At 36.1% G+C, this 27,990-nt stretch overlaps 1 protein-coding gene across 1 annotated transcript in view; it reads left to right on the top strand.

Moving 5' to 3' along the window:
* Window positions 1–27,990, top strand: part of ND-B8 (NADH dehydrogenase (ubiquinone) B8 subunit) — a 158,774-nt gene that overhangs the window by 29,203 nt on the left and 101,581 nt on the right. The window contains exon 2 of the mRNA XM_090413953.1: window positions 13,589–13,695. Within this exon, the coding sequence (XP_090270079.1) occupies window positions 13,589–13,695 (107 nt within the window). The remainder of the gene's footprint in view (window positions 1–13,588; window positions 13,696–27,990) is intronic.

Genomic DNA, 27,990 nt, shown 5'->3' with positions numbered 1-27,990 from the left:
GAAGACTAATCAATCTTCTAACCTTAGAAGCACAAAACGTTAGATATGACATTATTGTAGTGCTAGAAAGTAGATGATTACAATTGAAAGTTTTTTCACTTGGTTATACTATAAATTAAAGATGTCCAGAAATTATATTTTTGATTTCATGCTTTATTCCAATGTAAGCAAACAAAGTTTGTGCATGAAGTATCTTCACAACTGAGTGCATAAATGCATTTCCAACAGTGTTTGGCTGTTCACTCATGAAATATAGAATGTGTTTAGCATGTTATTGTTGCAATTAGCAAATTTCTAAAAGTAAACAACTAAATAAAATAAAGAATAGCATTCATTGCCAATATTTTTTGAAAGGCAGTAGAAACATGAGCTGATTAGAATCTGTTATTGCCATTGGGACATCCTTAGTTGATAAACAAAATTTTATATACAGTAAAACCCGGTTTTACTTTCCTGCAATTGACGTTTTCCTGCCATTTACATCATTTTCCGTTGGTCCTGTCTTAAGGCCTATTCTTATGATATATTGTTTTCCCACCATTAACAACTTGATGTGGACATTATTTCCAGTGATTTGCGGTTTTTTCTTGGGTGGCAACCCTGATTTTTGAATTGATTTCCTCTCATTCAAATAGATTTCTGCAGAGATCTGCACATTTCTGCTTACAGATGGTACTATAACCTTTGAATTTGCTGCGAGGTTGGGGATTAATGGTTTTACTGTGTCAAATGGATGGATTGATCGGTTCAAGACTCGTCACAATATTACGTATAATCAGGTGTGTGGAGAAAGTAATAGTGTTGCAAGAGAAACTGTAAACCAGTGGAAACATGAACTAAAGAGTATTATTCAGGATTATGAACTGAAAAATATTTTCAATGTTGATGAAACTGGGCACTTTTATAATATTCTGCCAAGTAAAACATCGTGTTTTAAAGGAGAGAAGTGTCATGGTGGAAAACTCAGCAAGCAGAGGGTAACTGTTTTGCTTATAGTCAATGCTGATGTATCAGAAAAATTACCTCCACTGGTAATGGGTAAATTTAAAAAGCCAAGGTGTTTTAAGAACATGAAAAATCTACCTACTAAGTATGGTGCCAACAGCACAGCATGGATGACCAGCAGCATCTTCACATCTATCATGCATGCTCTGGACGCTAAAATGGGGGCAGATCACTGCAAAATACTACTACTGCTAGACAAATGTCCTGCACATCCTGAAGATCTGCAGCTCAGAAACATTAGATTAGTGTTCTTTCCCCCTAATTGTACAAGTGAGCTTCAGTCATTAGATCTGGTCATCATCCATGCATTTAAATGGAAATATAGAAAAATGCTTGTTGAAAAAGCTGTGTTTATTCATGATAATGGTATGGACCCAAAACAAATGACCATATCAATCCTTGATGCCATGTATTATGTGGCCAAAGCATGGTTGCATGTTACTCCTGAAACCATATCCAATTGTTTCCGGAAGGCAGGAGTTAAGTTTGTGGAGAGGAGGAACAACTACTGGAGGAAGAAGAAGATATGTCAGAGCCCAACTGGTATGTGATGGATGAGTCTTCCTCATTTCAAGACGTGTTGATGTGATTACATCAATGCTACCATCCTTTCCAACCACCTTGGTGAAGAAGTGGTTGAAGAAGACTGTGTGATCAAGAACCTACTGTCCCTACTAGTAAAGCAATGGAAGCTTCTTTACTAGTAGGGATGTTTTGAGGCAGTATATTGCACGTGCATCAGGAGACAATGGGGAATTTAATGCCTTATACACTGTGGAGAGGCAAGTGGAACTTATAAGAGTGCAGAAAAAGTAAAAACAATCAACAATTAAAGATTTTTTTAAGTAGATTGTAAATTCATTTATTTTCAGTTATTAAATTTTGTAATCTAGTATGTAGAGTCACATACTAGCAGTAATTCATCTTTTAGCCTTTTTTTAATGTTTTTTACATTTCCTACTATTTACAGTTTTTTCCATCAATCCCCTGGAAAGTGTAAAAAAGAAGTTTTACTGTATATAGAAAGAGAGAATTGTATTCTAAGGGAAATCCTAGTTAACATGGTACTCTTACTCAACAATTAAAATATCGTTAACTATAGAAAGTGTGTCCTATCAATTTAGGCTTAGCTGACTAGCACATAATAAAGAAAAACTGGTTGATATTATAGCAACATTTTTTTACTTATTTTTTCCTTTTACCCTCTTTAAAGTAGTGGGTTTTCCAGTTTATTTGCAGAGTATTATATGTATAATGTATTGTTATGAGACTAATATTCAACTTAGTTAACTATTTCGTTTGATAAAGAAATAATCACATAACACCTAAAAATTGGGATTTTATTTACTACCAGTTAGCATTTCCATCTAATTATATCATATATAATTGCTTAAAATATAAGCACTATAAATGAAAACATCATCTTCTCATAATCGGTATGTAAGTAATCTAGTAAGTGAACAAAGTAGTTCATAGAATTATTTAGTTATTAAAGACAGTTTTTATTTCTCTATATAAGTGTTTTATATGCCACATCTAGATCGCTTGTACAGATCTTGTCACTTTGGTATCTTGGAGATGGGCTGGAGAAGATTAGAGTTGAGTGACCAAGATGCAAGCAGTCCTGTAGATTGCTGCTTGTGAGACGAGATTGAGAGATAGGCAGAAAAGAGTGAATATGATAGAAACATATATGTTACTAAAAGGATTTTATTGAAGTGGAGGAAATTTTTCATTTTGCATCTGGATTAAAAAAAGGGAGATCATTCCTGGAAATGGAGTAAAAAATGTGGTTAGCATGGACATCAGGACTAGATTTTTTTGTTTGGAGGGTGATAAATGAGTGGAATGGTTTGCAAGTCACGAATGCTTTGTCAGTGAATAAGTTAAATGAGAGAGAGAGATATGTATTGTGTGAAGAGTAAGTGTTAGCATTCCACAATGAGTCCTTGAACTTATGGAGATGCCTGTATGATATTATTTATGGGAAATCTGAAACACAAAATCAAGTTGAGCTATATTGAAGAAAATTGGCTGTAATAGAATAGATTAACCAGCATATCAGCCTTGATATGTGTATACATAATTTCATGGATGTGAAGTGCCCATTGAAGTCGGTATAAACTTTGAATATTATAGAAATAATATGGATATGAAGCGCATATTTTTGATCTATTTTATCTCTATGGCTAGTTGGGTGGTTAAGGCAAGCATTTATTTATATAAATGCTTATAAATTCTCTTCATATTAAAGAATTAGTGGATTATAATTTTTTTAATATTGCTGTTAAAGAAATATTAATATTTCAGTGCATAAGCTAGATTCCAGTTGGCTTTGTCTGTAAGATGACAGAGAGAGAGAGGGTGTGTTCAATATTTGCTGCTAGAATTCATCATTACTCCATGGCAAGTTTAGGTGGTAGATGAATTTTTTCATCTTGTTCATGTGTAAGACTGCCCTGTGTTGCAAACTTTCATGGAGGGAATTCATTTTTTTTTTTTTTTTTTTTTTTTTTTTAAGTGAACAGTAAGCTTCAAAGGGCCTTAAAATTTTTCACTTTTTTATTTTTTATTAGAGAAAAAAATTTGTTGCCGTGTAGGATTGGTGACTGATAGCATATAGTACTGATTGAACACTAATTTAAGGATTGTTTTTTCTTTTCTTTGTAAACTTGATTAACCTACACTTTAAAGTACTGTTTTGTGTTGGCATCTGTTAATCATATTATATGCAATCTGGCATTCAGATTGCATATAATATAATATGATCTGATTGCTCTTAACTGTTAAAAGAATTTTTACAGTTTTACATAAGTGAAAATAATGTCAGCATTAAGATAAATTGTCCTGCAATTTTAATACGGAAAGAATCATAAGAATTTATAAGTTTGCACAGAGCTTTCAATGAATTACTGTTTATCCATCCCTCAGTTTACATGGTTTTGGGTGAATAAGTATATTAGCCAGCTTTTAAATCAGATTGATTTCCTTAAGGTTACCAGATAATTGGATGACTTGTATAAAGGCTGATTCTTTGCTTTTTAATACATGTCTAATTTTTGTTATACTTTATTAAATGAAAAGCTTCTATGAAATTGAAAATATTCACTTTTTTCTTACTTAATAACATTTTTTCCCTAGTTTTCATAGATAAGAGATGTCAAAATGGCTGCTGCATTTGTGGTTGTAGTAATCAGTACCATTTTGAAGAAAACAAAACAGAAAATAATAAATTTTCAAAGTTGGAAAAAAATGTACAAACATCTTTGAAAATTTATCAACAGTAACAAAAAAAAAAAAAAAAACAGTAACAGTGAACAGTATTCATTGCTTAGTATTGGCATCACAATCTTGCTTAATGAAGTTCATTTATGAGCTGAAAGAGTATAAAATGATAGCTGACCTTCAGAATAGGGTTCCCAGCTTATTTAATCCATGGCATTAGGTACTATGAGTTTTCAACAGGTCTTTTGTAAGAGCTAACCTAATACATAAAAAAATAAAATTATGGTTACTATGACTATTGTGAGGAACAATGATAGTACTTCATCTTGGCTATCTTTGACAAACTAAATATTAGAAGAATGAGAGAAATCAGTGCCATTTCACTCATGATTCAGAGTGAAATGCATGTGATTCAATTGAGTGCATTATTTATGTTTTGACATAGGAGAGCCAAAGAGAATGGTGATGATTCAAACAGCCTGTGTGTGTGTGTGTGTGTGTGTGTGTGTGTGTGTGTGTGTGTGTGTGTGTGTGTGTGTGTGTGTGTGTGTGTGTGTGTGTGTGTGTGTGTGTGTGTTGTTATTAACATCTGATCTCCATGGAGTTAGAGACTCATCGTGGGAGTTACTATCATGTATAAACTCATTCAACCAATGTCTTAAACTGATTCAGTGTATCTACATTCATGACAATGCATTCCACTCAGTGACCACTCTCCATGCAAAGAACCTTCTCCTCACTCATCTGCTCACACCCTCCTTATACAGTTTCTAGGAATGGCCTTTTGTTCTACCTCTTTCATTCTATGAAAAGTTTCTCCCATGTCAACCTAATAACTATCCCTGTCTAACTTATATATCTCAGTCATATCCTGTTCCTCCTATTCACGAGGCTTTGCAATTTATATTCTTTCAGGCTGTCTTCATTACACATTCCAAAGACCACTGGCAACCATTGTGAATCTTCTCTGGACACTTTCTAACATCCTCGTCATCATCAGCAAACAGCTGCATATCATCAGCTAAACCAATCCCAATATTGTTAATACACAAATTGAGCAACAATGGCCCCCAATACAGACCCCTAGTTATACCACTATGGATCTGCAGTACACCACTAGTGACCCTCCTCCTTTGAGACACTACACACGCATATACAACTTTCTGATACCTATCTGACAGCCAGTCATCGATTCATTTCACTAGTCTGTTATCCAGACCCATTTTTTTTCACTATATTTAACAGCTTGTTGTGTGGCCATCTATCAAAAGCTTTTGCAAAATCTAAGTATACCACCATATATGCATCTCCCTTGTCTAAGACATGATCTCCCTTAGGCCTATAATTTGTATCCACAGCTTTATTCACCACCTTTATGCAGTGGAACAGTTTTACCTTCTTTCCACTCTCTTGGAACCCATGCTGTTCTAAGACAAACAGGCATCTGTTTGTTTACCCTTAAGACATGTGGTGATATGCCATTAAATCCTATCACCTTATTGATATTTAGCTTATTTATTTCCTTTATATACCTCCTCATTCAACAATTAAGCCATCTTCTCCTATGTCCTCTGCAATTGAGTTTTTCATGATTTCACTCTGATGAGGATGTGAAACACCCTGATAAATTGTTCAATCAATACCACAACAATGTCTAATGTAGCAGTTACCATTCTACCATTTTCATTCCATTAACATCGTCTTACCAATAATCATTTTTCCTTCTATGTTTCACAAATCTGAAAAACTCTCTAGGATTTTCTTGGCCTAATTTGTTTAATTTCTGCTCATACTGTAATTTTGCTGTTCTTATGAACTGAGTCACTCTCCTGGCCTACCCTTTCATGCAATTGATTGCTACCATTATTCATCTTATACTGCCCCTCTATGGTATCCTCTTTGTCCAACATTTCATGCTTAATCCCTTTATTCATCCATTTAATACGTACTTTATTCATTCTTTTGACTTTCAGAATACATTCACACAACGATGTTAAATATCTTTTGGTCAGTTTGCCCATGCAGCATTTATCTCCCGCCTGCTTAACACCTCATTCCATGCTATAGTTTTAAGCTTTCCATAATCACCAGCCTTGTAATTCCACATATATCATTTCTTCACAGAAGTCTTCATATGACTAATCACAATCCAGGTGATCACTTCATGATCATTCTCAACCAACTAGAGGGACATGCAAAACCTCGCTCACAATCACATCTTCTGATGAAATATCAGATCTAACTCTTTCCTCGTGTGCTCTTATTCCCAAATGCTATCTCTTTATTTTCAATCTATACCACCATAATTAAAATCATCTATAAATCTATGAACCCCTAAATCTATAAATATGAATGCTGATCACTGTGTGACCTTAAAAGAAATAAATAATCATCTATAATAATCATCTTTCCCTTGTTCACTAACCCAAGTTGCTTATACATCTCTTCATCATCACCCTCCCCATTCCCTGGCCTATAGCAGCATCTGACTAAATATCTTTTCCTCTCAACCTCCACCTTACCATACTGACTCAAAACAAGTGCCATTATTTACATTATTTACAATCAGCAAAACCATTTCATCACCCTTACATATTATTTCAAGGAAAATTCCCAATATAATAATAATATTATACATATAAAAAAACCTGGGTTTTTTTCAAATAATTCCCCCACATTACTTTCCCTCCACTTTCCCCAAACCCCCATCCCTTAACAGCAGATGAACGTATATCGCTGGGATAAGGAGACAGAAAACAACATCCAAACACGGTATGTCCAAATTTTCCTCCTATATTATTCTTCATATATTAGTTTTATAACACTTTGGTAATGCCCTAAGAATTTGAGTAAAGAGCTGTGACATTGTAAAAAAAAGGGCACTCCTAAATGAAAGTAGGCTATAATAGCTATTAAAATAATATTCACCACTGTTATTTCTGATGCTCCTCCATTTGTAAACACAGCAATTCACTTTTAGGTGTACAACTGGTCCTGCCCACCACTTGTAGATTGTTATTTCCCCACATCTAACCATTCTCAGTTGCATTTTTCACCACTTAACCTATTTATCCCCTCAAGCTCAACTACATCCCATTCCCATATTGACCATCCCTGTACCACATTCACTACTACTTTCAACATCCACTCTCCTTATACTGTCTCCGTGTCCATCCTGACTTCATCCCCCCCCCCCCCCCCCCCCCGTTTCCATGTCCATCTTGCATTCTCATTCTATTGTTATCACTCACAGTACTATAAAGGTCATCTGGAGTATGCACATATATATATACAAACACAAGTTAAATATTACATTTCACACAGTATGCTGAAGACAGCCTTATTCAGTGATTTGATCAACAGTTATTCTACCTAGCCTGACCTCTATTGAAAATAAAATAAAATTACAATAAATAAATGAAATAAAATAAATTAACTGCATCAAAGTTATTCTCTTTAAGACAACATCAGAGAAACATTCTTTCATATGAATAGTTTTGTTACAGTAACAATGATGTCCTAATTTAACATGACAATTGTTATATTAGATTTAGGATCCTGGATTACCTATGGTCCTATTTATAATTAACTCTTAGGATTGATAAGAATCTCACAGGCCTCCTTAAATTTACATTCATACCATAGTTATTATATTTGATGTGTCATTTATGTTACTTTTTTCTGAAAGGAATTGTGCATCCTCTTTCTCCTATATAGGCAAATTACAGGTGCAAATGAATACAGTATACTCCAGGATGGGTCAGCAGAGGGAGTGGGTCCTTGGATGAGTTGAGTAAGTTCTTTAATTTTGCAGAAGGTTTTAAAGGTGGCTTTAAGGTTGTATTTTTGTAGTATTCTGTTTATTTTGTCTGATATCCCTTAATGTATCGAATGGATTTAATTTTATTGTAGTCTTGTTTTTAAGTGAGATCTTGCACAGAAATTTTGTTGATAGTATTTTGGCTGTAACCATTTTTTTAGGAAGGTGCTGATAACTTTTAATTCATCTTTAAGTGCTTGTTCATTGAAGCAAATCTTCAAAGTGCTGTTTTTTAGTGTATTAATGACCCCTAGTTTTTGTGTTGGGTGGTGGTTGGAGTTTATGTGTATGTATTGGCCAGTATGTGCCGGTTTCCAGTAAACAGTGAAGGAAAGACTGCCAGAAGGAAGACATGTGACAAGTGTATCTAGAAACAGAAGTGTGTTCTGCTTTTCAATCTCATTTGCAAATTGTATGTGTTTGTGTTGTTTGTTTAGGTGGCTGAGGAAAGTGTCTAATGTCTTGTGGCCATGAGGACAGATAGCGAAAACATCATCAATGTATCTCAGCCAGACTTTGGGTTTTAAAGGAGAGGAATCTAGAGCACGTTACTCAAAATGTTCCATGTAAAAGTTAGCAATAGGAGGGAGGTGTGTGTGGGGGGGATAATGGTGAGCAGATGTCTATGCCTTCTTTTTGTAGGTAAAAAGTGTTTTGCCACACAAAATAGTCAGAGCATAGTACATGTGCAAAGAGCGCTGTGATATCAGGAAGGAATTTGTAATAAAAGGATTGTGCCGTTGATTGGGACATTTTTGAAGAGGGCAAGACATCAAAACTGACTAGGTTAATACGTTGATGATGTTTTCGCTATCTGGCCCTATGGCTGCCAGACATTAGGCACTTTCTTCAGCCACCTAAAACAAACAACACAAACACATACAATTGAGATTGAAAAGCAGAACGTACTTTAGTTTCTAAATACATTTGTCACGTCTTCCTTCTGGCAGACTTTCCTTCACTGTTTACTGGAAAACCGACATATACTTGCTAATATATACACATAAACTCCTACTACCACCCAGCACAAAAAACTAGGGGTCATTAATACACTAAAAAACAGGGCTTGAAGATTTGCTTCAATGAACAAGCACTTAAAAATTAATTAAAAGTTATCAGCAGTACCTTCCTAAAAATGGTTACAGCCAAAATACCATAAACAAAAATTTTGTGCAAGACCTCACTTAAAAACAAGACTACAATAAAATTGTAACCATTTCATACATTAAAGGGGATATCAGACAAAATAAACAGAATACTACAAAAATACAACCTTAAAGCCACCTTCTGCAAAATTAAAGAACTTACTCAACTCATCCAAGGATCCACTCCCTCTGTTAGCCCACCCTGGAGTATACTGTATTCATTGCACCTGTAATTTGCCCTATATAGGGAAAACAGGATGCACACTTCCTTTCAGAAAAAAAGTAATATAAACAACACATTAAATATAATAACTATGGTCAAGCTGGTCTTTTTGATCATGCCCTGAACACTTTACATAGAATTGACCAGAAAAGCACCTGTTGTTTACATCACACCAAAACATAGTATGAACATAAATTTAAGGAGGCCTATGAGATTCTTATCAATCAACCTAATCTTTAACAGTAATGATGGGCTAAAAATCCCAAGAATATGGAAGGCACATATTCTACCCACTTAAACTTTCTCCCTAAGAGTTGATTATAAATAGAACTATAGGTAATCCAGGATCCTAAATCTAATAACAATTGTCATGTTAAATTAGGACATCATTTTTACTGTAACAAAACTATCTATATAAAAGAATGTTTCTCTGATGTTGTATTAAATAGGATAACTTTGATGTAGTTAATTTATTTCATTTCATTTATTTATTGTAATTTTATTTTATTTTCACTAGAGGTCAGGCCAGCAGAATAACTGTTGATCAAATCATTGTCTCTTCAGCATACCATGTGAAATGTAATTTAGTTGTGTGTGTGCTCCAGATGATGCAAGACCTCATCCAAGGATGAGGTCTTGCATCATCTGGACCTTAATATGAAGGTTGAAATATCAGGAAATTAAATTAAAATAATTATTTATAACATGATTGTGGAATCGTAATTTGTATAAAATGAATGCTGATCACCGTGTAACACTAAAGGAAAGGACTCGCAGTACTACTATTCTCATTTGCAATAACTTCAGTCACTCCAATTCCACTCCCCTGATTTTGTACTTCACCTCTTCTTCTGTTCTCTTGCTCACATCTCTCGTTCTTGCAGCAATAGTCTCTCTGTCTTACACTAAATTCATTTAAATTATTATTATTAACACCAGATCTCCATGCACTTAAGACTCTTCACAGGAGTCAGTGTTACACACAAAGCCCATCGAACTGTGCTTTAAACTAATTCAATGTATCTGCATTCACCACAGTGTTGGACATTCCACTGATCAGCTACCATTCATGCAAAGAACATACCCCTTATGCTCCTGCTCTCACCTTCCTTATATAACTTCCAGGTATGTCCCCTTGTTTTCCCCATTGTATGAAACTTCTACATTAACCTGGTAACAATCCTTTACCAATCTAAATCTTGCAATCACATCCTCTCTCTTCCTCCTATTCACAAAGCTTTGCAAATTGCATTCCCTAAGTACCACAAAGGGCAGTTATGATTTTAGTCATTCTTCTCTGGATTCTTTGCAACATATTTCCATAGCCATGAAAACGACAGGACCGAATCTGTGCACAATAATCCATATGAAGCCTGATCTAGGGCTTATACAATGGAACCACCGTCTCTTTATTTTTACAAGTTAATTTCCTCTGCATCATTGCCATAATCTGATATGATGTCTTTGCAACTTGTGCAATTTGATCTCTCAACTTCAAATCCTTGTCCTTCTCCACCACTCCAAGGTCTCATATCTCCTCAACTTCCTCCAAAATTTCCACTTGAAGTGTATACAGTACTTTACATCCCATTGTTGCCTACCAAATTTCGGAACCTTACACTTGGCAACATTGAATTGATATTTCTATACTGTAGTCCACTCGTACAATCTATTCAAGTTCTTGTATTAAGGCTTAAGTGCTGAGTGGACATCATGTTGAAGGTTTAATGGAATATATGATACACGAGGAAAGGATTAAAAACTAATTTTAATGCTTCCAATCTGTTGTCTCAGTCACCAAGACATCTTCAGGTATTACAAATAACACTTGTAACATACACAACACAATACTAAATGAAACACGTGAGTGACTATAAAGCCCATCTAGGTGGTGCGCTCTCTATGGGCATTTGTAGCTGCCCTAGGATGCAAATTCAGACCTTGGACAATTATTGTTTCCCAAATTTTGGGAAGTTTTATGCATCTGTATTCATTTAAATTCGGTTTATTTCTGAATGCCACTGCAGATTCTAAAAACAGTCTTTCCTTTTTAAATTTACTCTGGTGGAGCATGGTGGTTTTCTTCCAGGAGATCCTGTGAGTTCTATCCAATATGTGGTCTGCAAGGCCTGATTGAGATTGACCATAGTCATGATTGCAAATATATGATTTGTGTTCTTCTAAACGGATAGTTGCTGATCTACCTGTGTCCAAAGTAAGCCAACTTGCAAGAACAGGATACCTTATATACTCCAAGCACTGAGAGAGGATGGAGCTGATCTTTGGTAGAATGGATAAGGTAGCAAGTTTCTGGTGGGGCTTAAAAACTGCGTAGAGGTTGTACTTTAAAAAAGTATCTTCCTGTCCAGACATTACAAAAAAAATCGAACCTTCAGTTCTCGTCGCCCCTCGATATATTGTTTACCTAAATTCACAAACCCAATTCCCCATCCCTAAGTGATAGAATTCAATCATCAAACTAATGACCAATAGCTGTGATGGGTATTGGTCATTAGTTGGTCCTCTCCAAAATAATGGAGAAAGTCATCAACTCCTCCACTACTTAGAGGCCCACCAATTAATCAACAATGACCACTGCTGACCTCATCATCACCCACGACTGGACACATGCCATGGAAAGGTTTGGAGAAACTTGTGTTGTCACCCTTGACATTTCCAGTATTTGACCATGTGTGCCATCATGGCCTACTTAACAAGTTGTCATCCTTTGATCTCCCTGCCACCCTCTGTAATTGGGTAGCCAGCTTTCTCTCTGGTCATTCTCTGTGAATCATGGTAGATGGATCACTCTCTTCGAGCTTCACCATCAATGCTGGAATGCCTCAAGGCTTTGTCCTATCACCTACTCTCTTTCTATTTTTTATAAATGACCTACTTGCAATTACCATTAATTCTGTGCACAGATTTGCTGATAATAGTATACTCTCCACTCATCCTACTCATTCAACAAACCATGCAGTATGATATTTCAGGCTAAGAGATCATCTACAACCAGTGCATTAAACATTGACCTTCATACTATCCTTCAATGGGACAACCTTGTCGTGTTCAATGTCAATCTTTTCTCTCGCAAAAGAGATCTCAGCTAACTTACCCTCAGTAACACACAGATCACCAGAGAAGATCCAGATCTCTGTGCATGGACTAACTTTACCTCTAGTCTCTCCTGGCATAAACACATCGCATCAATAGTCTTCTCTACATCTAAGAAACTAGGCATTCTCTTTTATTCAAAAGGCTATTTTACACCCAATTAACTCTTAGAAATATCAAAGTTACCACCTTAGTTTCTTTAAATCTTTCTATGGTCTGTGTCCAAAGGTGGGGAAGGTTAATGAGGGGTTTTGCTGTAGAATGGCAGAATTCATATTGATGATCAAAAATTGATGGATCTGCAATACTAAAGGAGGTGATTGTTGATGATTTCTCTGTCACTTTTTTGATAGTAACGAGGTAAAGGTGAGACAGCAGTTTGATGGCTAACTTATCTTCCTTTATTAGGAACAGTCTGGGGGCATGAGGAAAGCTTGCTTCCATACTGTTGGAAGATGCAGATGAGTGTGACAGCTTGTAAAACCAGTACAGGATGGGTGGTTAGTTCTCGAGCACAAGTTTTTAGTACAATTGGAAGGATACCGTCTGGGCCAGGGGACTTATTATTATTGTCTATAGAGTATTATTAGAGCCTTTGTAGCTCAGTCAGTATAAACGAAGCGCCCTTTGGTTGGAAAGACCTTGGTTCAATTCCTGTCCATGACTTCAGGAACCTTTATCTATTTCCACTAAAGGTGAGTTAACCGGTCTCATACAGAGGTGGAGGGATTTTTTCTCTAGGAAACTTGGGTTTTTCATCATTCAAAACAGACAAACTGGCCAGTAGAGCGCACACAATTTACAGACAAGAATACTTTGAGACAGCCTTATCCTCATATTATGGTTGAGAAGTCCAGGGTTACTTGGAAAGCTGTGGGCACTTGAGTGCCTGTTAAAGCCACAGATGAATGGATGGATGGAGTATTAATTAAAACTAGATTATGTAAAATGGCTAAAATCTTGAAGATTTTATTTAAGATTTTCTTATTTTATATTCTCTTGTCTATAAATTTAAAAACAGTAAGAATTCTTATGAATAATTGGTTTTTATTACAGAGATTTTATTGAAAAGCATTATGTTCCATTGAAGCAGAACAATCCACAATTCCCAGTACTGATTAGAGAATGTAGTGGTGTGAGACCAAAGGTGTATGCTAGATATGGTAAGTTAAAATTTATTTTTTTTGCTGCATGTTAGAGAGAAATATTTTGTTGTTTGTGACATTAATAGCATAATTCTTCTATCCAAAAGAAATGGAAAGTACATTTCTTTTGGGTAGAAGAATGTATTTTTATCTTTAAGTAGCCAACCCAATAGGGATTGTTATTATTCTTAATAAGTAGGCATTTGCATGAAATCTGAAGATTCATCTGAAGAAGCCTACATGAACCATTAATTAGTCACCATGCATCACACCTCTTCTTAAACTCATTTGCTGACAAAGCTCTTACAATCATATTGGGCATGCCATTCTGCTTATCTATTTTCCAAGCAAAAAAAAAAAAAAAAAATCTGGCTCTCATGCCATTGTTAAACCATGCTCTTGTATAACCTCTAGTGGTGATCCTGTGTTTTCTCTCTCTCTCTCTCTCTTGTCTGTATTGAAAAATATTTTCTTGTCAGTTCTATAAAATCCCTTTATTAACTTATGTTTCTTTCATATTCCCTCTTTTCCATCTATCAACTAAGTAACCCCCCCCCTCACTCCTTCAATTCCTTCCTCGTCATCATAGAGAGTATTCTTACAGACTTGTCCATCTTTGTTACTTACCAATGGATCCTCGCATACCTCTTGACTGTTAGCCAGAAATTTGTGCACAATAATTCAAAATGTGGCATTATCAAAGCTTGCTTTGCTATCGTTGCTTGTCAGTATGTTCAACACAAAAGTGATCCTTTGATTTTGCCCACTCTTGCACTTTTGCTCCCTGAACTTCAAGTCTGTTCACATCATTTGCAAATCCCTAGTTTCATTTTTGTTCTGTTCAGTTCCATCAGTGTAATATGCAGTTTGTAATCCGTTCATCTCAAAGTGCATCAATTTAAATTTTGCTGCATTAAACTGATATCCTTTGCCCATGCTGTCAGTCTATTTAAATCATCCCACAGGATCTCTACATTGCATTTGTTAACTATTTCCTTCCCCATTTAAGATCATTTGACTATTCCTCCCCCTCAAATCATTCTTAATACCATTAATGTATAAATGAAAGAACTGCATTCCAAGCACAAGCACTGTGCACTTCAGTAGTCACTTGCATTCTCCTTAATTCTCCTTCTCCATATTTTATTTTTTTGATGATATCCATTAGCCAGTATCTTATCTACCCAGCTTCATAACTATTCCATATGCTGCATTCTGCATAGCAGGGTTCAATGTAATATTCTCTCAAATGCCTTTTGCAAAATCCAGCAATATCATGATGTAGTCCTTTGGTTTTTCCAGCTCATCTGTCACTTTGTTATAAAATAAAGTAAATCACTACAACACGACTTACCCTTTATTAAGCTGTGGTGCTCTCCATTTTAAGATTATCAGATTCTTATCTACCCATTCTGAATTTTGTCTTTAACCAAGTTTTCCTTAACCATTACTGCTATAATAATATAGGAGTAATGATCAAACCATAATATCTTCTTCTATCTTACGAGGGTTGTTCGATAAGTCCGTGCAAAAATGAAGAAAACATAATATTTTTGGGACAAACATTTTTTATTTTTCAACAGTCTCCTTTGAGGTCTATACACTTAGTCCAACAATGCTCGAGTGTTTTGATCCCATCCATATAGTATGATTTGTCCATCTCTTCAAAATAGGCAGTTGTTTCGGCAAATACCTCATTGTTTGATGAAAATCTCTTTCCTGCCAGCCATTTTTTCATGTTTGGAAACAGATAGTAGTCCGAAGGAGCCAAATCTGTAGGGGGGGGGTTGTCATGGTGCAATGAAACGATGCAAAAATTCCTCTGGATTCCATTGAAACAGCTTCAAGCTGTCCTTGTAGCAGTTCACAAGTTGATGCTTTTGATCCAGTGTGAGCAAACTTGGCACCCATCGTGCAGATAATTTTCTCATATGTAAATGTTCATGTAAAATATTCTGTACACAGTCATGTGAGATGCCCACAGCCTTAGTAATTTCACACACCTTCACTCTTCTATCATCCATCACCATATCATGGATTTTTTCAATAATTTCTGGAGTAGTGACCTCAACAGGATGTCCAGAACGTTCAGCGTCACTTTTGCTTATATGGCCACTTCGAAAGTACTAAACCACTTATAAACCATTTTAATCGAAGGTGCAGACTCACCATAATGTTTATCAAGCTTAGCTTTTGTTTCCTGAGCCGTTTTTCCTTTCAAAAAGTGATGTTTAATCACTATACCAAATTCTTTCTCATCCATTTTTCACAAATCACTGTACTTGATCGATTCAAATGAATGCCAAACACAGAGTAATAGATCTATCTGACTGAAACTTAGTGAAACTTAGTATGTGATCCTCCAACAGTTGCCAGCAACTAAAAATAACCTCTATACGTACTAGTGGTGCCATCTCTTAGACTTTGTATGGACTTATCAAACAGCCCTCGTATACGTAACAAAATTGTTTTACTCTATTGCTGGCATGAGACCAACAGCTTCACTGGAGCACCGGTAAACCATATTCTCAACACAGTTTATGATATCTCATCCAATCCTATGACCATATTCACAATGAGATTTCATTATATCCTAAGCACTTCTCATTCATCTACATTTCTTCTCATGGTAGATCCTCTTACTTATCACACCTGAATAATATTCTCTAACAGAGTGAGCACTCAGTAACTGAGCCATTTCCTTAGCATCTGTATTCAGTAAAGTTATCCTTCCAGAATCATTCTTTATATTTGGAAGACTGGGCTAAGGAGAGTGGATGTCAATTTAATGTGACAAAGTGTAAAGTTATGCATTTTGGGGTGAAAAGATTAGCAGCAGTATATCACATTGGTGGAACCATACTCCAGGAGATTGAGGCCTGGGATTTGGGAGTGTTGGTGGATAGGGAGTTGAAGTTTAGGAGGCACATCGCAAAAGTGGCTAAATCAGCTCATCAAATCACTTGGTTGCTCAAAAATACTTTAACAAGCAGAGACAAACAGGTTATTGTTGCTCTGTATCGAGCCTTGATAACACCCCATCTAGACTACTGTGCCCAGATATGAGCACCAGGGTTTCTTCTTGATGGGGAGGAGGTGGAGAGGATCCAGAGACGAGTGACCAAGATGATAGCAAGTCTATGGAATGAACCTTATGAGAACAGATCCTTTCTTTTAGGCTTACATGGTGATCCGAATGCATTTTTGAAAATTATGGAGACAACTACCGTGTTTGAATAAAAACTTTAGTTTAATATAACTGAAATCTACATTCGACGTTTCGACCTTTATGTCAAGGTCATCTTCTGGAGCATACAACTATACACAGGAAACAAGCTACACTACAATCAAACTGGTTTGTTAAAGACACTGGGGGCAGACCAGATACCTTGGAAAGTGTGGAAAAGTTTGGGCAGTGAGGGCATGGATATGTTATGGGATCTGATGAGGAAAATAGCCCAACAGGAAAAGATACCAGAGGAATGGAGGAAAAGTATTCTTGTCCCCAATCTACAAAGGAAGAGGAGGAGATGTTCAAGACTGTGGCAACTATAGAGGGATCAAGCTGATGTCACACACATTGAAGATATGGGAAAGAGTAATTGAAGGGAGGATATGGCAGGAAACGAAAATTGGTGATGAGCAGTTTGGATTTATGCCAGGAAGAGGGACAATGAATGCGATATTTGCGCTAAGGCGATTGATGGAGAAATATAGAGAGATGCAAGTGGAGCTGCACATGGTATTTATAGACATGGAAAAGGCATACGACAGCGTGGCCAAGCAGGAGGTATGGAGGTGTATGAGGAAGAAAGGGGTGTCGGAGACGTGAGGATGGTGAAGGAGATGTATGACGGAACAGAAACTCAGGTGGTCAGTTCTAGTGTCGGCATGACAGAAGGGTTCCCCATTGTCGTAGGGCTACACCAAGGGTCAGTTCTGAGCCCCTACCTCTTTGACCTGGTCATGGATGTCAAGAAGGAGGCACCATGGAGCATGCTGTTTGCTGACGACATTGTTCTATGCGAATCATCCCGAGAGAAGCTTGAAAATACCCTGGAAGAGTGGAGAAAGGTATTGGAGGAGAGAGGCATGAAAATTAACCGGGAGAAGACTGAATATGTGTCAATGGGGAGTGACGAGGATATGATCATATGACTTCAGGGTGAAAGGCTAATTTCAGGGAAGAAATTAAAGTACCTTGGATCGGTCGTCGAGAGGAATGGTGACTTGGATGAGGAAATACAGCACTGAATAACGTGGCTGGATGAACTGGAGGAAGATGAGCGGGATCCTGTACGACAAGAGAGTGAGTTGTAAAAGGAAAGGAAAGCTGTATAAGATAGTGGTGAGGCCGGCGATGCTTCATGGTGTGGAGACATGGCCTATAACAAAGGCACAGGAGAGGAAGATGGAGGTAGCGGAGATGGGGATGTTGAGATGGATGAGTGGTGTGACAAAGAAAGACAGGATAAGGAATGACTACATCAGAGGGACGGTTAAGGTGGGACCAATTGGCAAGAAGATACAAGAAAGTAGGCTGAGGTGGTTCGGACATGTAGAGAGGAAGAGTGAGGAGTATGTTGGTAAACGAGTGGAGTATATGGAGTTGGAGGGAAGGAGGAAAAGAGGCAGGCCCAAGCTCAGGTGGGGGGATAAGGTGACAGAGGATCTTACGGAGAAAGAATGGAGTCCGAAGGACGCCCTGGACTGGAGAACTTGGAAGAGGAAGGTTAAAGATCAGTGCACCGACGCCGTTTAACATGGGATAAGGCATAGTGAAAGAAGAAGATTATTTCTCCTCCTGATTCTTGGATACCTTTTGACCATTTCCAGTGTATAGCAGATGTCTTTCTCCTGCAGTTTCTTATGCAAGTTCATACATGATCCTCTACTCAATCAACAAAGTGGCCACCCTTGTTAATGACTCATCTTCTGATTCTGTTTCTCATTCTGTTCAAGATAATTATTTTTTAGTAGCTGCATAAAGAAGAAATAGCACATAATCTTTTCTTTCCAGTTTGTGCTCTCACAGTCACTCTTTGCATCACCTCCCTTAAAGCCTATACCATCAGGAAGAGCATCAAAGAATATTTTATGCTGTTGACTTTTACTTCACACCATATGGTTTCAAATACACCATCTCTCTCAACTCTACCCTAATACTGAATTTCTATCATTATGATGAAATTTGATAAAAATATTGTTTGCAATTCTTCTGATGTCATTAGCAGTATTCCTACCTGCATCCATTCTCTGTCTCTCTCTCTTTCCTGAAAATATAATACTCCTCATATTCTCTATCCCTATATCATACTCAATTAACTATGTCTCACTTAATGCTGATAATTTTTGGTCACGTTGGACTATCCAGTGCCAAAAACTACTCAACCTTATCTCTGATGCTTCTGACATTTGTTTATGAATTGCAGTAACCTGTTGAGCCCACATCTACCTGTGCTTCTTGTGATGAACATTCTATTCTAATTCAAGACCTGAATTAAAAACTACATTCAGCATTTCTTAATCATTGTTATCCTTATGCTCAGTCACCTCAGGGGTACCTGAATACATTTTTTGATAATTCTTGTACTCATTTTCTTGAAGAGTGCTTACATCACATCAGCTCTGGTTTCCCTAATTTTGCACTTTGTCACTAAGCAGCACTTTTTCCAGACACTTAACCATTCCGTTTTACAAGTCCCTTCACAAAATTATTTCATAATTATATCTAATATCTTGGCACAATTTATCATGCACAATCTATGTATTGATACCTTTGCATTCATGGTTCCTCTCATTTTGCTTCTATCATAGGGTGGCAACAAACTTAATCTTTACTTTCTTACTCTACCTTGTTTGCTTCTTTCAGTAACTCTTTAATATCTTTTCCCATAGCATATTTTAAATCATTCATACCTGCCAAGTTAACGCTTCTCTTTCACCCTTCCTTCTTTGCATTCTCACAGCATTAACATCATCAAATTCCTGATATGTACCCTGAGGGAGTGTACCTGTAGGGTACCGTAGTATTACATATAAGTTTCCATTATTTCTAACTTCCTCTTGACAATTATTCTCCAAATTAGTCTATTTGTTAGAAATTATATTTTGGTCTTCTAAAGTACTTAAATTTTTGTCTTCCTCTAGGTATTTTTTCCTGTGATCTTTGTATCAGACATCTGTTTTGCTAATATTTTCCATTCTAATCCTCTCCATTTCTGCTTAAGTGGCTGCCTTAGAGTAGCCCTGCCCACACAATCTTGAATACTAACAATATAAGCTTCCTTCCTAATGTCTTCATTTTTGATATGATTCTGTTATTGATACTATCTGTTCACTCCCTGCTGAATTTTTCTCAGCACTGTTATATGTGAAGTTTCAAATGCAGTTTTGATCATCTGTTTTTTTAATTCAGTACTGAAATCCATGAGTTAAAACTGGTTCAAACACTATCTTGTATGCAGATTTTTCAATGTTTTGACTAATTTCTCATTTATCTCATATATTTATTCACTTGACTCCCCACCATACCAGCTTTGCTTCTTCAGTTCCCATATTTAATTTCATCTTCTAAAAATTGAGTTTAAATAGCTGAAATACTTGTTCTCCATTCAGGATATAGATATGATATTTATCATGTTTCTGCTCATTTTCATAGTTTGTCCTTGCTAATTTTCATGTCAAATTTATAGTTATATGTCACATTAGTTAAGGAATCAACCTGATATTAAAATTGGAGATTTTAATAGCAGGTTAATTTCGCTACTTCATAATATGATTCATATAGATGAAGGCTTAGAGTGGAGATAATATGCACCCTTGTCTAACACCTGATTTTACATCAAGCCATCTTCCTGTACTTCAGTTTTAACTTCTCACTTACAGCTTAAATAATAGATGATGTATTGCCCTGTATAGTGTTCCATTTATGCTGTATAATTGTAGCATTATGTGAGGCTTTTTTCTTGGCTCATTGTTTCTTTGTTTTTCTGGATCTTCAAAATTATGTGCGATTCTTGTCATATTCCAAGGATTTTTCAGCTATTTGTGATAAAGTGGAAGTCTGATACTGACAATTCCTGTTTGGCCTGAATCCAGCTTTTTCTTCTCTGAGTATTTTTTTCACATTTTTATTGGCCTCTTCTCAAGTATACTTGCATAACTTACCTAAAGAAATTCTTCTGTAATTCTCATTGTTTTATTTCCTTTTTTATAGATGGGATCCATGAAAGTCATTCAGAATTCAGCCTTCAGACAATTCCTTCTGAATCATACTGTTGTAAAATTTTTTATACCTTTATATTTGAGCATTTCAGCTGCTTTTCCAGTATTGATTCTTCTGATTGCATTCCTCTTGAATATTTTCTAGTACTGTTCTGTCACCCTTTTTCATTTAAGTCTTTCAGAGTAATTACTCTGGACATGTAGAATATACTTATCTGCAGATTTTTTTACTTTCATCTCTGATTCCTTTTCAAGTAATTTCCTCCATTCCCAATATTATCATCTTGCCAGTGTTTCCATGACTTTTGTTTAGCTATTTTTACACACAGTTACATTACTTAACATTTTTTGTATTCTCTCAAGTCACACGCTGACTTACTTAATAGGAACTTTCAGTATGCTTTCTACTTTTCTAGGATTGCCTCTTTAACTTCTTGAGGTCCACCATGAAGTCTGAATTTCTCTCCTTGCATACATCACCACATGCCTCCCTGGCTGAATCAGTCAATCTTTCCTTAAGGTTTTTCCACCAAGTCTCCTTCGTTTGATTCTTGTTTTCAGACTCATTTTTCTTGAATAATATTTGTATATTTGAATCTATAGTCCACCTCTCAAAGCTGCACAACTTTGACATTTTACTTTTCCATATGATATTTATTTTTATCTGCACAAAATTAGAGCGATCACTTCCTATTTCAAATCCCCTATACACTCATACCCTGATTCAGTGTGAATATATCACTGTCAACATAACCATCGAGAAGATTTAATTCTTACGTCATCTTTTTACAGAATCTGCTGCAACATCTTTATGTTGCAGCATATTGGTAATGAACAAGAATCCATGATTGGTAATGAACATAAATCCAGTAAGCATGTACAATTATTTTGCTTTGCTCTTTTCTCTAATTTTCACCATATATTTCTTGTCTGTCACTGTATTCATTTCCTACTTTCCTGTTTATCTCCAACATGAAACAGCTTTGCTCTTTATCTCAGCTGTTTGTCAGCTCTAATGGTGTACAGAATTCCTCCACCTTGATGTTTGCCCACATAACCACTAGAAATTGCCTACCATTTAAGAAGATTATTGTTGTTTAGTGTTGAATACTATAACTACTCTCCTTCCTTTCCCTGTTGTCTCATTGCTTTTGCCTGAATGTAACATTAATTATTTAGAATAATCTCGCCTATTTGTATATTGTTTCAGTAACATTATTATCCGATTCTTTTGACAATTTCACTTCTTTTTCATTGATAGTGCTGCCTGACTTTAATTCTGCTGATGCTAAGTTTGAATGTGTTTCAGTAGCTGCTTACTTTCACTATTTAACCTGATTCCCTGATAAAAACAGTTGGGCCTTGTTTAATTGGGAGACACTCAGCCAGCAATATTTCATTATGTTGTACCATAATTTTCATTTCAGTTTAAGCCAATAAAGAATAAGTTTGGTTGGCCAAATCCCAAATTGACGGTCTTTCTTTCGATTCGCTTCTACCATACCTTGGCAAACATATGATCGTTATGTTCTTGTTACCTTTATGCTTCTTCAGGTAACTGTTTTATATCTTTTCTCATTCCATACTTTTCCCCTTTTAAGACATTCATACATGCTCAAACAATCGAATAGTTTCACTTTTCCTCTTTGTATTCTAACATCGTTAATGTTTGCATCTGGAAAACACAATTTCATCATCAAATTCCTGACATGACCCTCAAGGGGGGGGGGGGTGTACAGGATGTGATAGTGCTACATAAAAAACTTACATAATTTCTAACTTCTTATCTGCAATTTTTCTCCAAATCAATCTGTTACCTGCCAAGACTCCAACATTATCAAATCTTTTATTTCTATCTTCTAAGGCACTTTTACTGTATCAATCCACCTATATCTTGGTCTTTCTTTGGGTCTTTTTCCTGCCAGAGAACACTTGTTATGCTAATTTTTCCTCTCCCATTCTGTTTAAGTAACCATACCACCTTATATTAGCTTTGTTAACACATTCCTGGATGCTAACAATGTCAATTCGTATAAAAATGATGGAAATAATATAAACACAATTTCATTCATGTTCTTATTCAAGCAAATCTTTTATCGTGGAATAACTGTACAGTATTCTCTCTCTCTCATTATTTTCCTATCTTATTTTATTTTCTTCTTATTTTCCTATCTCTTTCATACTTTCCCTTCTCTTCCTGCTTATGTCTTCTTTCTTTCTGTACTGTACTACACATACCAGATGTTTATTCAGTGTCTCCAAGCTCTTGTGTTTTCCTGTAGAAGATTCCACATAAGCTTGCTGTTTCTCTTATTACAGCCATGCCACCATTCATTCATTCTCCTGATATTCTGTTGTTTCTTTCTTGTTGTTGTTATACCTACTCCTCCAGCGAGTTTGAGGAATCATAATGGAGTGCCATTATAATCATCTTTACTTAAATGCCTGTTATCTCTCCATGAAAACATTCACTGAAGACTTACATCTAATGGTAGCTCATTTCCACACATTCACCACATACCATGAGAAAAAACTAGATCTTATATGCTTCCTGCTTCCTAACCACACCTTATCCAAATTTCAGGGATGACCCCGAGTTCTGTCTTTGCTAACCATGAGTTGCAGAATTTCACTTATCTATGCTGTAAGATCCCCCTTACTAATTGTATGTTTCTATCATATCTCTACTATATCTATTCCTTGAACTTTGAAACTATATTCCTTTCGATCTGCAATTCAGTACCGGTTATCATCTGGGTTACCTGCCACTGGATAGTTTTGGCTAACTTCCCAACTCATCAAAGCGTAGGTGACCATATCTGTGCCATGCAGATGTGGTCTTATCAAAAACGTTTTTTTATTAGTGCATTCTTTGATGGTGCAGTTCTTATGCAGTGACTTTAACCACCTTAGCAATATGGCTGTAAACTTTAACTCTCTGTTTGCTATATCCCCCCCCCCCCAGGTCTCAAATTTGATTGATTACTTCCAGAAAATTCCTATTAATATATTTTTCCTGCATTATTCTCTGTTCAGAATTCCTAACTTAACTTGGCAACAGTGAATTGGCATTTGTCCATATAACAGTTTTCAAGTCTACCTGCAGGGATTGCACCAGCTACATTCCTTACCACTCTTCCCAGCTTAGTCTTATCAGCAAATAACTGGATATCATTCTCTAGACCACCCAGTATCATTAATGTAAGTTAAACAATGATGGCCTGAGTACAGAACCCACTGGTATCATTGGTCATTCTCCATTTTAGACTCATTACATCCATACATTGCTCTTTGATACATGTCATTCAGCCATTCCCCTATCCATGTGACAAGTTTATTTTTCATACTTAACCCTTTGAGTTTGTATAAACTTACATGTCGAATTCTGTCAAATGCCTTGGCACTGCTACTGTTATTGAATATGAGCAGATTACTAAAGCAAGACCAACTCACCTTTGAATGCAATTTCTTAACATTGGTATTTCATTCAATTTTGCTCGTCCCATTCACTTGCTTTCATGATTACATTCTCATCCATATTCTCTGTGATACTTCCATCTTTGTACCTTTTTTATCTCCTAGTAATATTCATACCCCTCTACCTTGCTTTTTACATGACCCACACTTCAGTTCTCATTTTCAATCCCTAATTCTGTCACTGTCATTGAAGAATACATCTCATACACTCCTAGATGGCAAGAACATTTATCAGGGCATTTGAAGTAAAGATAAGGTAACTAGTCTCATATGGAGGTAACTGGATTTTTCATTCTACAAACAGGCAAACTAACCAGAAGAACACGTGCAATTTACAGAGATAATACACTGGCCTCATAGCCTTTGTTGCTTTGGCCATAAGTCCAATTAGTGTGTGTACACATGTGCACACACACTCTCTGCACCTTATGAAATCCTTCATGTTAAATTCTGTAAACAAAGATGTCTTGGCTGCCATTTTCCTGATACACATTAGAACGTAGAGAGTTAGCTAAAAACACAAGTTTTTTCAAAGAAAAAAAAAAGCTTGTTATGGTTCATTCTTTTCAAATGGCACCAGCACAATGTTTTATCGTCATCTGTCTTTGTACTGAATGAATTTTCTGCTTGCCAACGTCGGGATATTAAAAGAGTTATTTATAACATGGTTGTAAAGTCCACAATTTCTAAAAAGCAATACCTTTCATTTTGAAGTAAATTAAATTTTGTTAATATCGGTGAAATTTTATTATTTATACAGATACTCCATGGAGTCAAGAGTCATCATAGGAGACCCATTAACACAATACCCATCATACATCTCTTTAAACTTATTCATTGTTTGGGCACTCAACCACCTCTGGATGTATTCCACTCATTCACCACTCTCCATGTAAAGAACCTAGTCTGTGCACTACATTTTTAGAGAACTTACAAGTGTGCTCCCTTGTTTTCCCTCTATTCCTCATGTATTGAAAAATTTCTTTTGTGTCAGTCTTATAGAATTAGTTTAATAACTTAAGTTTCTATCACATCCTCCCTCCTCCACCCACAGCTAAACTCTGCAACCACACACCTTCAATCTATCCTGATAGAGAACATTTCACAGACCTGTCACAAGCTTGATCACTCATCTCTGAATCCTTTCCACCACCTCCTGGCCCCTTAAAAATGCAGTTGACCAAAACTCTTGCATTATGTTTTCTGAATTTCTAATCTCTATCCACCTTCACCTCCAGATCCCTAGCCTTATCAGTTTCCTGTAATCTAGTACCATCAGTATGATATGAACTATGCAACTCTTTCATCCTAATGTGCATTACATTACATTACATTCTACAACATTAAATTGACCACCACATCGCCAATTTATGTAAGTCATCTGCAAGATATTTCTATCACCTTTATCAACTATTACCCTCCCCAGTTTTGCATCATCAGCAAACAATTGAATATTCCCTCAGATCTTCTGCTATAACATTAATGTACAAAGTAAAGAGTAATACCTAGTACCGAGCCCTGGGAACTTCACTAGTCACTCCTATTTGCCTTGATTTCACTCCACCACACACCACACTGATGTCTATACCAGCCTCATATCCATTCCCATTGCAATTCCAACTTACATAATAGCTTTCCATGCAGTATTCTGTCAAATGCCTTTGCAAAGTCCAACAGTATCAGAGTGTAGCCATTTCCTTTATCCATTTCTGTTGTCACCTTATTATGAAATGTGAATAAATTACTGAGGCAAGACCTCCCTTTTACAAAGCCATGCCACCCTAATAGAGTATCATATTCCTATCCACACATTTCTGAATTTTACTTTTAACCAACTTTTCCAATGCTTTAATTACCACTCCAGAGATACTAATTGGTCTGTAATTTGCTACTTTTTTGGAGCCACCTTTATGTAATGGAACTATCTTACTTTCTTTCCACTCCCTTGGAACATTTACTCAGATAAATTCAATATTTAATGTTGCGAATTATATTTTCTGTTAAAGTGGTTTTAAATATGTTTAGAACTTGTATTACTCAGTTGAGAGACTTGGATTTCACACAGATGTCAAATGAAAACTTTAAGTTTATAATATATAAAGCACGTATTTATAAGTTTGTATCGTATAATATTGATAATAATTTTTATAAGTTTTTATAATATCATATGACTATGCAGAAATTATAATGATTAAGAAAGAAAACGTAAACTTAAAATGCTCGTTGTTTATAGGCTACTTACCAATAAAATAGAAATAAGCTAACTACAAAACAAAATAGGCTAACTATAAAATAATTCTTTCAATGAACCGAAACCTACCTTCGCCTTAACTGAGAGCGATCTTGCACGATTTATCACAGTTTTTTCATCAGAATACCAATATCTTTCAACATCCAAAGTGTGTCACCTGAAACCCTCAAGTGTGTCAGTGCTGACACACGTGTCATAGGTTTGCCATCACTGTCCTAGGACAAGACAGCATGGTCACTTTCCCCAATCGAAGGTAGAGTTGCTACTGTAGTTATAGATGGCATGGCATCTTCTGATACTATTACCAGATCCAGCACACTCAAATTCTTGTCTCCTCCATCACATGCCTTTTCCTCCTTCCAATTTATATATCCCCATAGTTGAAGTCTTCCATTATAATTGCTTGGCCAGCACTCGTTGTGCTATCTGCTGATGCATGTCATCCACATTTTCTCGAACTCCAGGTCTATAACAGCAACTAACAATATATTTTGTTCTGTTGGCCTCTATCTCATACTAGACAGCCTCAAATGAACGATTTCTCTCAGATTCACAATTTTCCTTAACTTCTATTTTTGTTGGTTGTAGTTCTTCAGCTATCATTAATAATACCTCTCCTCTTGCTCTATTTCCTCTGTTTTTCCTGAAAAGACAGTATCTGTAACATTCTATCCTTGTAACTATGTCATTCTCTGACAACCAGGTCTTACTAATGCCAATAATTTTTGGCCAAGTCGAGCTGACCAATGCCATGAACTCCTCTTTTATTTTTGATACTTCATTTGTATACATGCATTTCAACATTTGCCTTATATAATGTTATTACCTACTCATTCAAATTTGAAACCTGGGAAACTGTACCCAACTATTCGCAATCATTCCTGCACTCATATTCATCTGTCCCAGAGGTAGTTATTTCCTCACAGTCATTCTTGCACTCAGTTATTTGTCCCAGGGATGGCTAGACATGTTTGATTGCTCCTCCCCCCCCAATATCGCTAGTATCCCCGGTTTTACATTTCCATACTCTCACTGAACAACACCTTCTCTGAGCATCTAACTCCAAAACCATTCAAGAGTGGTTCATCAGGCATATTCAGATCCTTTCGTCCATCAAATTCACTCTACACATATATAAACTGTACACCATTCCTCCTGCACAATCTTCTGATTGAGTCATTGGCAATGAGTCTTGATACATAGAATTTGGAAATGGTAAACTATTTTTGTCACAATAACACACTTATTTATCACGGTTCTATTCTTACCCTTATTTTCCAGCATCCAAATGAATTTTTCTAAATGTTCAACAGTTCTTACTTAAAATTACAATTTATAGATAACATCACTGCTTATAA

Source organism: Typopeltis vanoorti, chromosome 24 (assembly GCF_054136105.1).
Source record: "Typopeltis vanoorti isolate ZY-2024b chromosome 24, IOZ_Tvanoo_1.0, whole genome shotgun sequence".
Taxonomy (NCBI): Eukaryota; Metazoa; Arthropoda; class Arachnida; order Uropygi; family Thelyphonidae; genus Typopeltis; species Typopeltis vanoorti.
This window is presented reverse-complemented; position numbering and strand designations above follow the sequence as displayed.